This window comes from Podarcis melisellensis (genome assembly GCF_964234715.1).
Source record: "Podarcis melisellensis genome assembly, chromosome: Z".
Lineage (NCBI taxonomy): Eukaryota > Metazoa > Chordata > Lepidosauria > Squamata > Lacertidae > Podarcis > Podarcis melisellensis.
Window position 1 is genome coordinate 48186851 of NC_138547.1, and position 14020 is coordinate 48200870.

Consider the following 14020-nt stretch of genomic DNA (forward strand, 5'->3'; position numbering starts at 1 on the left):
GAAGTGGCAATTGCGATCTTGGTACATGCTTCCATACGACAGCATTGGGCAAAGTATACTGGGACCACTTCTGTCCATTTTCAAATGCACTGCAGAATCAATAGAAATATATATTTAAAAATTTAAAAATTGTCTAGTAGCACCTTACAGACCAAGTAAGTTTGTTCTTGGTATGAGCTTTCGTGTGCATGCACACTTCTTCAGAAAAAGTCTACTGCGTCAGACCAATATGGCTACCTACCTGAATTGCAGAATCAATCTGCATTGAGCTTTTATTTTCGAAATGAAACTAGTTTGTGAAAAAGTGCTTTTTCAGGGGCATAAAATGTGCAAAAGGTCCAGATTGTGTGTGGATTGGGGGGGGGGGGGGAGAAATCTCAGTGCGCATTGAATGTAGATTATATTGTGTGTATGCTGCTTAAGCCTAAGAGGCATCTGGTTTATGACCCAGGAAAGCAAGACAATGGACCTGCCTTGGTTTGATCCAGCAGGGCTCTTTACTTTTTAAAAGATGTCTTATTTGCTTAATTTACATTGGTGAAAGACTATATAAGCCTTTCGAGTTATTCAGAATGGTTTTTTGTCAGGCAAAAAAGGAAAGGAAGCAAATTTTCATGCATCCTCTCAGATTATGTCAGGTTTTTTAAGGCTTGGGCAACAATTCTGTGCATACTTATTTGGGAGTGATTCCTAAGTAAACATGTTGCACCATCAACATTTAGTATTAATCAGAAAGGAAAGGTGGAGTAAGGGTTGGAATTGGGAATTTATGTTCTTGTATCCAAGGGCCACAACAGCGCTACTTCTAGGCAGAAACGAAAGTGGAAAGGGCAAGGTTTTTTTTTTAACCATTGTCAATTTTCCTGTTCTTATTTAAGTCTCTTGCACACCACAGTTTAAATCCTCACTCAGCCATAAAGCCCAATGTGACTGTAACCAGTTTCTCTGTCTAACCAGGGGTCGCTAACCTTTTTGGACTACTGGGAACATTTCAAATTTTGAGAGAGTGCTGAGGCGCCCGTCACAAAATTACTACCACAAAGGGGGCATGGCATAACACAAAATGGCTGCTGTGGAGTGTGTGACATTACACAAAATCACAGAGACAATTACCTCTGACAACCATGGGAAGTCAGCTATACCCTGCTGCTCCTAATTATGGAGATTGCATATGCACACCGATGCTGTTGCTATATAATAACAATACCGCATTCTTCAGTACAAGTAAACATAGAAGGGAGCCATACCACTCTCATCTCACAGAAATCACTTGGAAGTCACCTGTAAATTTTGCCCCATAACTTTCTTTCTAAGAGGGCTTAAATCTATTTTAAATGAAAGCTCAGAGTCTGGAGCGCCAACAGAAGCTTTCATGCCCAGCAGGTTGGCAACCCCTGGTCTAACCTATGACACAGAGCTGTTGTGAGGATGGAAGGCCTGTATCCCAGAAACAACTTTTAATGCAATAAATAAATAAATAAATAAATAAATAAATGATGCAATCATCCTTTGCACATGTAAATCACTGTGGGTACCAATTAAAAAAAATTGGAAGATGTGTGCTCCCTTTCAGTACCATTCAAGGTGCCTTCCAGCTGTACTACAACTTCCATCATCCCAGACTATGGCCTCTTGTGGCTGGGGATGATGGGAACTGGAGTCCAACATCTTAAAGGCCACAGGTTTCCCATCCATGCTCCCACACTTTCAGCTTTCCCTTACTCGATCCCCCTGGATCCCCATTTTTTCTATGCTCCTCCTGAGTTCAGGCTCTGCACCTTCCCTCCAGCTCACTCAATTAAAGGCCCAAATCTCTCTCAGCTTCCTCCCATACTGCTCTCAGGCCAAGCTCACTCAGCTATGGATCCCAGTTTCCCCATTAGCCCCCATCCTCAAAACCCACCTTTTCAACAGGGCTTTTACCAGGCTTTGTCCCTTCACCATCCTCCACAAAGTGGACCGCTTCTCAGCATTTCTATTTCATACCCTTGTCTCCCTCCCTGCATCTTAGAGTGTAAGCTCCTTGAGGGCACGGCTCTCTCTATGTTTCCAGTGTAACTCTGGACAAAGCAATGTGTATAATTACAATCAAAGATTCCCTCTCCCCACGGGTGTCCCCTACTTTCCCTGAAGTTCACCCTACGACTCCCCCAACATCCCCCATGGCTTCTCTTTTAGCCCACTAAAACTTGTTCTTTTGAGCTCCCATGCCCTGCCCCTCCGGTCCTTCTCAGCACCCCAATTCACCCACGACTCTGCGCCCCACTTTCCTTTGGAACACTGCTTACCCCCACCCCTGAACTTCCTCGATTTCCCCAGTGCATTCGCAATTAGGCCTCCATTAGCCCCCCCACAATATTCTCTCTTACCTGACCCCCCACTGCATTCCCCCCTTCAGCCCAAGTTACCATTTCCCCTCAGTTACTTTGCCCCTCACAATTCCCCCCACCCCAGTTTACCTCTCCGAGCCACCACAGCGACCCCCCAGCATCACCAGGACACCCCACACCTAGGGATCCCCATTTTCCCCTCAGCTGCCCCTCCCCCAGTCCTACGTGTCCCTCTTCAGCGTCCCCCACCCACCCCACCCCCCACTCCAGCTGCCCCTCATTCTTCTGCCCCTCACATCGCTCACAATCCTCCTCACATCCTCCTCGGCCTCCGCCAGAGCACCCCATGATTTCCCCCTCAGCGCTCCCCACCCCCCCGCTTCCCTCACCCTTCGCCTCACAGCCTCCCCGCCCCCATTTCGGACCCCCTCCCACCCCCCGTCCCTCACCATTCTCAGCCAGGACTGGCACGCGCCCCAGACGCACTTGGGGCACCCCGCCCCCCCTCGCGATTCCCTCCCCTCCCCCGCGGCCCAATTTCCTCCCTCCCCCGCGGGTGTCCCCTCCCCGTAGGCGGGCGGAGGGTGACGCTGCGGAGACGGAGGCCGCGGATCAGTCTCTGCCGCTGCCTCGCTGGGCCGACAGGGAAGCAGGAGTCCGCCGCCGCCGCCGCCGCCGCCAGCGAGGGAGAGAGGGAGCTGCGGGAGAGCGCGAGGGTTCGGGCCCCGCGGAGGCAGCTGCCTCAGCCTCTCCGGTCGCTGCCTCGGCCGCCGCCGCCTCTCCCCCGTCCCCGCCAACATGGCCGCCGCGGCGGCGTCCTCCTGAGGCGACTCCGCCTGGCGCCCGCCGGGGCCTCCTCCGCCTCCTCCTCTTGCGCCCACCTCCTTCGCCGCCGCCGCCGCCGCCGAGCCGCTGCTGCTTCCCCGCGGAGGGCGCGGGTCATGGGCTGCTGCGCCGCCGCCGGCGGAGGAGGAGGAGCAGCAGCAGCAGCAGCACCCGCCGAGGGAGCCGGGCAGGCCGCGAGGAGCAGCAGCCGCAGGGCGACCGCCGCCTGGCCGATGGCTCCTTCACGCCGCTAGCCCGGAAGGCGAGAGCGCGAGGAGCGCGGAGAAGAGCCGAGGTGGGCCGCGGAAGGGACGGGACACAAGCGGGGAAGCTCCGCGGAGGGTGCGGGGCGGGGGCAGGGAAATGGAGGCCTCAGAGTGGAAAATCTGACAGCTGAGTGAGTGCGCGGGGGGCGCCCTCTTCCTCCTCCTCCCCCCGCGATAGACCAGAGGCAGCTGGCGGCTGAGAAGAAAGAGTGAGGGAAACCCGAGGATTGGTTGGGGCGGAAGAGTGGCCGAGGTAGGGGAGAGAGGTGGCTTTAAAAGGGAGTATGTGTCTTTGTGGTGAATTGCTGCACCTCCACCTGGCACCTGCAGTCTAGGGGGAGAGCCAAAGAAGGGGCTGGAGGTTGGTGGCGGGGTCAGCAACGGAGTGTGTTGAGGTCCGAGGAGCTGGCGAAGGTGCAGCTGAAGGTGTTTTAATGCTCTGCTTCCTTCCCCTACCCCCCACCCAAAGGCTCCGTTGCAGCTGAAGCAGTAATAGCAGAGGCGGTGGTTACCGGCAGCAGGAGAAGAGGCCTCTGCAAGGAGGAGAGAAGAGACCAAAGGAAGGGTTGAGATCACCATGGCCCACTCCCCCGTCGCCATGCAGGTGCCTGGTATGCAGGTGAGAGAGGCCTGTGGTGAAAAGCATGCTGGGTGGGGGAGGGTGGGTTACACTGGGGCAGTTGCTGCATCCCAGGTTCTGACTTGCCTTTGCTCGAGTGGATTGCCATTAGTACTCTTAGGTGTTACTAATGTGCCTTTCAGCCTGACCATTGAGCAAATCTGCAAGAAGTCCAAGAGTGACATGGCAAGGGGCGGGGAGCGTATATATTTTTTGAGGGCGATTTTGGGAAAAGTCTCAGTGGGGATGCAATTGAGAGGTGACTACGTTTTTACCACTTTTCATTCTTGTTAAACCACTTAGAAACTTTACCAAGTGGTATATTGTTGTTGTTTAGTCATTTAGTCGTGTCCAACTCTTCGTGACCCCATGGACCGGAGCACGCCAGGCACTCCTGTCTTCCACTGCCTCCCGCAGTTTGGTCAAATATATACATGTTATTAAATAAGAAAGGTATGGTATATACATTTTATTAAATAAATTCCAACAGGCTCTGCCTACATCATGATGACTGTAGAGCTCTGTATACACACAGTGGACCCTCTGGATAGGGATTTAATTCATTCCAGAGGTCCGTGTGTACCCCGAAAAATCCGTAACCAGCGGCACCGCTTCTGCACACACGCATAGTGTGATAGAGTGCTTCTGTGCATGTACAAGTGGTGAAACCCAGAAAAATACTTCTGGGTTTGCCGCTTTCACAACCCAAAGATTACGTATCCAGAGAGGTATGTAACCCAAGGGTCCACTGTATATAAATAAAATTGATTTTTAAACAAATACAATAAGTATTAAACACTTATCCATCAGTACATCTAATGGTGTTTGTTCTAGACATACACTTGCACATTCAACATTCACTATCATTGTTGAAGAGGTTTGGGATGTGAAGAGGAAGCCATTACTTCTTTGTGGCATGCTTTTATTTCATGCTTGAAAGATGCAAAAACATCTGAGGAGTTGCTATTGGCCATGGAACATCTCTGTCAGCAGCCTTAAACTGCTGCTGAGTTGCTCCTGCCAAATTCATGCTTACGCTTGTTTGCACCAAGCACTGGCCAACCCCAGAATGTTTCAGTAGAGTTACTAGTACCTTATTTTGCAGCAACTGACCCCATCTTGTCCTTTTACTCACTTTCCCTAGTGGAGGAAGTAAAGCTGTGCTTTGTTTTGGACTTTTAAAGTGCCATGTCTTCTTGTGAGCACTGAAATAGATTATAAAATAGTTACACTTTTACTAATGCTAAGGTAGGATTTATGTGGCCAGCTCACTGCTGCATGCACCACCTCTGAGCATGAAAAAGTGTTTTGATAGTCTTATTGAACATTAAGCATTATTTGGTCTCTATTGCTAGATAGACTCCCAGTTAAGGAACCAGGATTTTTTTGGGGGGCGGGGGTGCTAATATGGAAGTTGTGCATTCCATAATGTGCACTCAATAATGGGAACATTACAACTGGGTCAAGATTTATACCTGTAAGTAATACTTGTCTGTCCGTGGTGCTTGCATGAATTTAAATAAAGGAAGTACTTTTTGTCATTTTGTTGTCACAGACGAATGCAGCTAGTATTCTGGAACTGTATACATGTGGATGGATGTGCTTGAGTGTGATGCATTTCCCGCTAGTTATTTGCTAATCTGTTGGGTGTTTGTGTAATGCCACTAAACCCATCAAAAGGACCTGTGGTTTTTTCAAAACAACAACAACCACCAAGGGTGCTCTGGTAGGACCAGTAGGTTTTATTGCTTTGGGTTCCCTTTTGTTGACCAGTTTTATCTCTTTACATTCTTTGTGGATCAAAAGATTCTGATTCCTTTGTGCTCTTTTATCATCTAAATCTAGCATATCTCAAAAGGTCAATGAACCCTCCAATTACTTTCATTCTTCTCTAATTCCATCATATGCATCAAGGAGCTGGCCACTATAAATTAATCTAAAAAAAATCACATGAGCTCCTTGGAAGGTGGCTGGAAACTGACACAGCTTGAAGATCTTGCTCTAGATTTTGGTACTTTGGCAAGGTAATTGGTTTCTAACCTACTATAAAATTGATTACTGCCCAACAATTTCTGACTTGCCCACAAATCCATAATTTCAGAACTTTAGTGTTTCCAATTGTTTTAACCATTTAATGTCGTGTCTCAGTTTTGTCATAGTTAGATCCATCTTCTTTACATGTCTTGTTTTAAAAGAATAGTGTGTGTGTGAGGGGGAGTGGGGGGAGTGGGATTTTTTAATCTTCCTTCATAAACCACCCAGTATCGCTTAGATACAACTTTAACTGTATATGGTAACTATTTTTTACTGAACCAGTATATTAGGTAGCATTTCAGTTGTAAGTCAGGAACGGATGTAGCTCAGTAATAGAGCACCTGCCTCACGTACAAAAGTTTCCTAGTTCATTCGCTAGCAGACAGGGGAGTGGGGCTTACCTGACCTTGCAGGTGGGTTGCTGCTGGTTCCTGGGAGAGACAAAGCAGCGGGTAGTTTGGCTATGTACAATCACACCAGCAGAGCCAAATAAGATGCTCTTTCCAGTACATTTAGGCAGTTCTAACCTCTCAACTGCTTTGCCCCTCCCACTCTTCCCCACAGTAAACAGAGATAGCCTACCTACCAGAAGGTCAAGTAAGCAAGCACTGGTGGCCCACACCACCATATGCTACTGGGTTCAGTCTGTGGTGTTTCCAAGTAGAGAAATCTATTAGATGAACTAGTCAGCATTCATAATATTGCAGATTGACCCTTGGTCTGATGTGGTATAAAGCAACATCCTCTGTTCCTGTGACGTTAGATTTCATGTTAAGGCTGCAACCCTCTACCCAATTTCCTGGAAGTCAGTCTTATTGAACTTTAGTGGATTTAACTTTTGAGTAGACACATATAGGATTGTGTTGTAAGTTTTATGTTAAAAAGATGAGCAGTTAGTAATCCATAAGCTTGAAAGTTTGCAAGTTAGTGTATATTTGGGTACAGTGGACCAAAGTTGTCTTGAGTCTGGAGTTATTAGTTGTTAATGATATAATTATACCTTTTTGCTTTCTCTAGTTTAATGTTTAGTCTGTTTTGACTATTTCAGACTTCCTTGCTTTGCCCATATCTCAAAGATTACAGTGGGACACAATGGGCTCCTTGAGATGTAATACCAAACCATAGTTTTTGGGGGGGCAGAAATGGCGACTAGCCATTCTGTTTTTGTGCCTGTAACCCAGGTTCCAGGAGCCATTTGGCTCATAGCTTTCATATATGAGTTTCTAACACTGGGCCAGACATAAAAGTAGACAGGGTAAACCCTTTGTTCAGTAGGCTAAATTTCAGCCATACAAAAACCATCTTTCTGTCCAGGCAAACAAAGTATTCTCATAGTTGAAGAACACATTTCAACCATATTAAAACAGTAGAAAGGGGCACAAAGCAGAACTGGTGAGGGATGTGGCCTGGTGAGGGTTCCTGAGGTCTGGGTAAAGAGGTCTGGTGTGTTCTCCACCCCTGTTGTAGACACCTAGCTTTGTGGTGACTGTAGAAACTATTCAGTACTTTTTGATACCCAAAACATACCTTTATTTAATGAATGCTGTTCAAGTGACTTGAAATCAGATTTATTGGCTTCATCCATGGTTCTTGCCACAATTTGCTTCCCACAGATTTATTATGGCAGCGCTTCCATGAAGAATAGAATTATACAACCCATCTCACCTTGCTTCACCCACAGTCTAATAAAAGCCAAATGCTTGTTGATCTTCTGTGCTAAAATGTGGATCTTGGAAGCTGCCTTTCACAGTTCTATGTTTAAAGCATAGGTCTATACTCGCAGAATGTATTTGGTAGCTATGCATGTTTTTTTTACATGGTTTCTCATGTTGGGACAGGGTGATCTTTGAAACTTTTCTACCAGTATCATTAACATTAAACTTCGTTGCACACCTTGAATTTCCAAGTTTCGTGCAGTCCTCTTCTTCCCTTCTCCCACTCCCAATATCTAAGAACATTTCAGAGACTTTAATAGGTGACAGCTTGCAACTTTTTCATGGTATGTTCTTCATCCAACATGCAGCAACATGTTCCACAACCTTGGTGCAGCCACTGATAATTTCAGTTTCTAATGTTGTAGGTAGAAGATTAGAAATTGAAATGATCAGTGGCTGCACCAAGGCTGTGGAACATGTTGCTGCATGATGGATGATTACCATTTGGTAAAAGACATTTTAATAATTCTGACAAGGTTTTTGCCTACTAAGTATCTGTGGTCTTTGTCTTGCCTGCCTAGCAAAGTGCTTCATTGTATGGCAAAAGCTTTTGGCAGGGTGCATACAAGCCTCTCAATGGAAATAATTCGTTAATTTAGGTGCAGCCATGGAGAAGGCACTTTCACTCAGCCCCAGCAGCTGAACGTACACCATAGTTGGGACCTAGATAAGAGTTTCTCCATCACATCTTTGGTAGTAGGTTGGCTGCATGGGAGAAGCTGGTCCCTAAGGTATCTTGGACCTAAGCCAAGGTCCACAGAGATGCTTTAAAAAACTCCAATTTAAAGTACAACTTAAAATGTCATGGTAAGATTAAAACCAGCGGGAACAAAAATGGAAACATCAGATAATGTTTCTTCCCTCCTTGGTTATAATACGCTACTACCACCCTCTACAGCTCTTCAAACCTCAGTTCCTAGTTTTAGAGGAAGGTATGGGTTTTCTCAGCAGTAGCTAAATATACATTCTTACCATACGTGACGTTTTTCTCAAATTATTCCTCTGTGTAGAATGTTAAATTATAAGCTCTTCTAGGCAGAGACTTCTCTGCTTGCATTGGTGCTTGTGTGTGTGTGCGCACACACACACACTTACAAACATATGCATAGAGGGACATGGGTTGCGCTGTGGTCTAAACCACTGAGCCTCTTGGGCTTGCTGATTGGAAGGTCGGTGGTTCAAATCAGCATGACGGGGGAAGCTCCCATTGCTCTACCCCAGCTTCTGCAAACCTAGCAGTTCAAAAGCACACCACTACAAGTAGATAAATAGGTACCCCTGCAGCAGGAAAGTAAACAGCATTTCCGTGTGCTCTGGCTTCCGTCACGGTGTCCTGTTGTGCCAGAAGCAGTTAAGTCATGATGGCCACATGATCCGGAAAGCTGTCTGTGGAAAAATGTCGGCTCTCTCGGCCTGAACACAGAGATGAGCACTGCACCCCATAGTCACATTTGACTGCACTTAACTGTCCAGGGGTCCTTTACCTTTACATATACATTTACATACAAAAACCCACACACATAAATACATACATAAGATCACTGTCCAAGTCCTGCAGGTATTAGAAGTTGGCCATGTGGTTAGACGTAACTAAGTTATCTATATGCGACTTTGAGACTGTGGTTTTCAAACAGAGAATGTTACTTTGGCAAAGAATATTTCAACATACACAACACCCTCAACGGTTCCTCATAAGGCTTGGTTCTCCAGACCCTTGATCATCTTGGTTGCCCTTCTCTGCACATGCTCCAGCTTGTCAAAATAATAATAATAATAATAATAATAATAATAATAATAATAATAATAATTTATTTATACCCGCCCATCTGGCTGAGTTTCCACGGCCACTCTGGGCGGCTCCCAATCAAGTGTTAAAAACAAAACAGCATTAAATATTAAAAACTTCCCTAAACAGGGCTGCCTTCAGATGTCTTTTAAAAATAGGATAGCTGCTTATTTCCTTGACATCTGATGGGAGGGCATTCCACAGGGCGTGCACCACAACTGAGAAGGCCCTCTGTCTGGTTCCCTGTAACCTCACTTCTCACAATGAGGGAACTGCCAGAAGGCCCTCGGCGCTGGACAGAACGTTTAATTAAACTGAACAGCTTATTAAACGGTGATGTCCAGAACTGGACACAGTATTCCAGATGTAGTCTGACCAAGGCAGAATAGAGCGATACTGTGATGTCACTTGATCAGGACACTAGGTATCCCCCATCCTTTATGTGTGCATTTGTCTTATTCTTCCTGACTAGAGATGTAAAATTTCCAGAAATTTTGAAGCCAAGAGAAAAAAAACATTTTTTACCTGTTTTCCCCTGGAAAAATGGAAATTTTGGAAAAATTGAAACAAAGTTCAGTGTGGAGTAGTTTTACAAATTGCATGAAACGCAGTGTATATAAAAGTATTATGCTTGCAATAAAACAGGTAACCACCTGCCTTTCCCTCAAAAGCAACAAAAAAGCAAAAAAACCATCAACATAAAAAATAATCAGATTTGCACCTTAGCACCAATAGCAAATAAAGTTAAGATCTATCTCAATATTTAAGCTCCATAGAAGGTCTACCCTTTGAGTAGTGCTTTAACAAAAAACAAAAAACAGAAGACACAACATATACATGCAGTTTATTCTATCTCATTTTCTAAACTACTGCTATCATTTTCCATTTCTTCTTCCTCTTCCTCTTTGTCATTTTTCTCATGGATTTCTAAAAAACAGCTTTGGGAATTAATGGAGAAAAACCTGTTATTTCCAGGGGTTTTCCAGGCCTTCCCATGTCTACTTGAGGTCAGCCAGGGCTAATCATAAGGCAAATTTGTTGCATGCCAGGCCCAGAAGTAACCAACATCCAGTTATTGAATAACATGTTGCACTAAGGCTCAAACTCTGTTTGAAAGGAAAAGGAGTGTGTGTGTTTTTAAAATTGAATTTGTTATTATATATTATAGACTGCATGATGGTAAGAGAGCTTTCTAAACAGTTTACAAAAATATACAACAGAACATTAAAATGATTGATAAAACACAGTTTAAGGCAGGTATTTAAGAGTACAGTGGTACCTCGGGTTACGAACATAATTTGTTCCGGAAGTCTGTTCTTAACCTGAAACCATTCTAAACCTGAGGCGCGTTTTCGTTAATGGGGCCTCCCGCTGCTGCTGTGCCGCCGGAGCACGATTTCCATTCTCATCCTGGGGCAAAGCTCTCAACCCGAGGTACTACTTCTGGGTTTAATACGTGGTATTAAATTTAAATCAGGTTATCCTAAGGCTGTCATGACTTCCTTCAGAGATTCATGGGAACTGTAAGTTTGATGGTGTTAAGAGTTTTCTGAAGAGGTTCCCTTGCCTCTCAAAGTACTCAAGTTTCCAAAGATTGTTGAGACTGGTTACAACAGTATAGTGTGTGCACACAAACAGTATGTGAACAGGACTACAGTCATATCTCGGGTTGAATGTGCTTCAGGTTGAGCGTTTTCAAGTTACGCTCCACGACAACCCGGAAGTAACGGAGTGCATTACTTCCAGGTTTCGCCCCTCGCGCATGCGCAGATGCTCAAAATTACATCACGTGCATGCATGGAAGCGGCAAAACGCGACCTGCACAGTTCTATTCAGGATGTGAACAGGGCTCCGGAACAGATCCCATTCACATCCCGAGGTACCACTGTATATGCATTTACTTTGATCTTTCCATTGTGTATTAGCTTTGATTTTTTTCTGTGCTCTGTGGTGAGCCACAGGAGTTTTTGTGTGTGTTTGACTTAGTTCCCTTCCATGGAACCTGCGTTCCTTACATATGTAGAGGTTACTGGCATATTTATACTGAAAATTCGTATCTAATTTTAAATCATTCCAGCCTGCTGAGTTGTCTTGGGTAGCGTAATGTAGTTTGTCTGTGATTTGGATCTGACATACCTACTGTTATTAACTGAATTCTGAACTACTTTAGTATTTTGACAATGAGATGCTGATTGACAATAAAAATAGGCTCATTTAAGCATAAATGTGGTTTCTGGCTGTGGAGAACTGAAAGTTCAATCAGAAGCCCTGGAAGTGGCTTGTTCACTAATATAATATATAAGTTTTCCTTTTACAAAATTTGGAGGGTGGGTAGATGTGCCTTTCTATCTGCCATTTTATCCCACCAGGGGCACTCTTTTTTTAAAAAAAATAAAAATATTTATACACAGCTATGCTATAAAAATATATAGAAGTGGGTTACAGCAATAAAACATAAAACTGTACAATAAAAACCATAACAAAGTTAAAAACAGACATCAATTAACCATTGTAGAATAATGTGTTCTTAATTGCCTGCATAGCTAGGCCTGGCAGGGTAGAAAAGTTTGTAGCAGAAATTCTAAAAATATGGCACAGAAGGTGTCTGCTGAATTTCCATTGGCAGAGTATTCACAGAACTGAGCCAATGAAAATAAAGACTCTTGTTATCAAATGAGCCTTACCAACTCAGGGAATGACCAGCGATGCTCCTGCTCGTGATCTCAGTGATCGATCTGGGATGTAAGGGCTCAGTAGTAAGTGGGCAGCTAGTGCTCCTGTTTTAACAATGTCTTCATGTGTTCTCAACTCGGAGCTCCTTTCAACAGTCTGAGTGCCACATTCTGCACTCGCTGGAGTTTCTGACCCAGACCCAAGGGCAGCCCCACATAGTGCACATTACAGTAATCTTGCCTTGAGGTTTCCAACACTTGGTGAACTGCAGTGGTCAGGCTTTCCCTGTTCAGGAACAGCTGTAGTTCCAGACGAACGAGATGAAGCTCATAAAAGGCACTCCTGTCCACAGAGGACACTTGGACTTCTAGCTACAAATGTGTTTTCAGGAGTACTCCAAGCAATGCACTAGTTCCTTCAGAGCCAGTGCAGCACCATCCTGAACAGGTAAGTTCCTGAACAGGTAAACATGGCAACCACCTACCCATGAGGGGATACTGAGATTCCAACCTTATTGATGCCATTCTGGATGGGTTTGAAGGAGTACAGGAATACTTGTTCAGTTGAAGAGGGAGTTGTGTTGGGACTTTGCATCCCCAGAAAATGTAGCAGCTTCACAGCCCTTGGTTCACATTACATTCATCCCTTAGAAGTCGAACGGAATCCATTCCGGAAGTCTTCCAAAAGGTTCAGAAACCAAAGTGCAGCTTCTGATTGGCTGCAGGAAGCTCCTGCAGCCAATCGGAAGCCCGATCAGACGTTTGGCTTCCAAAAATAGTTTGCAAACCAGAACACTCAGGGATTGTGGCATTTGGGAGCCAAAACATTCGAGAACTAAGCTGTTCGAAAACCAAGGTACAGCTACTACTTTTCCTGGATGAAACATTAGAACTTGCCTTCAGCCTTTAGCGATATCTGTCAGATTGAAATCATGTTTGTTGGCATATCTATGCAAAGGCTGTGCTTGGAAACTGGCCAGCACTCCAGTTGTGTTGCATGTGATGGGATGGAATTCACAGCTTGCTCTCAGTCTGTGATGGTTCTTCAGGTTTAACTGGAGTTTATAGTTCAAAAATGTGCACACAGAACTCCTGTTTTGGCCGATAGGAATTTGGAGGCTAATATTGATACTAAAGAACAGGTCAGTAGAATACTATTTTTAAAGCTGTTTTCAGAGGGCACTCCAATTGTCACAATAGAAATATTTGAAGAGTATAGTAAAAATGAAGGCAGACTTACTCCTTTAGTAAAAGCAGCAAATATTAAGTATATGAAGTGTAACAAATGCGCACTAGTTACAGGTAGGTAGCTGTGTTGGTCTGTCGCGGTCGAATTATTGTCAGTTAGAGAAAGTGGTGCAATAATACAAAACTTTCAGAATGAAATTAGCCATTCTTTCTTGCTCATAACTCCAGAGGTTTGTGGAGTAACTTGTTTACAAAAGACACCCCCCAAAAAAACCCACCCTTTTGAAGACGAAGTGCTCCAGATAAGATGTAAATAAAGATCACCACTTCTGATGGGTTTATGTGGAATACCTAATCTGTAGAAAGATTAATTATAGTTCTAAAGATAACAAAAATAACTTGGAACATTTTAACTAGTTTGGAAAGAAATAGAACTAAGAAAATGATTTCTAGCATACAATCAGACACTAGTGAGAAGGCTAATGCTGTAATCCTGAGAATACCTTGTTGGGTTTAAATCCCTTTAAAATTATTGGGAGACTTTTCAACACAGATGTAGCCAGGGTTGCAGTATTGGCTCCAAAG

The 14020-nt window shown here is 44.7% G+C and overlaps 2 protein-coding genes across 3 annotated transcripts in view; both read left to right on the plus strand.

Annotated features, from left to right (window-relative positions):
- The window catches only part of IL13RA1 (interleukin 13 receptor subunit alpha 1), a 439968-nt gene that overhangs the window by 61566 nt on the left and 364382 nt on the right, over positions 1–14020 (plus strand). The window lies entirely within an intron of this gene.
- Positions 2882–14020, plus strand: part of STK26 (serine/threonine kinase 26) — a gene marked incomplete at its 3' end in the record, with an annotated part of 41777 nt that continues 30638 nt past the window's right edge. The window contains exons 1-2 of one of the 2 annotated variants that reach the window (XM_081896989.1): positions 2882–3450; positions 3891–4040. In XM_081896989.1, coding sequence (XP_081753115.1) covers positions 3999–4040 — 42 coding nt within the window. In that variant the 5' untranslated portion in view covers positions 2882–3450; positions 3891–3998. The remainder of the gene's footprint in view (positions 3451–3890; positions 4041–14020) is intronic. The other variant, XM_081896988.1, reaches the window with a different exon arrangement.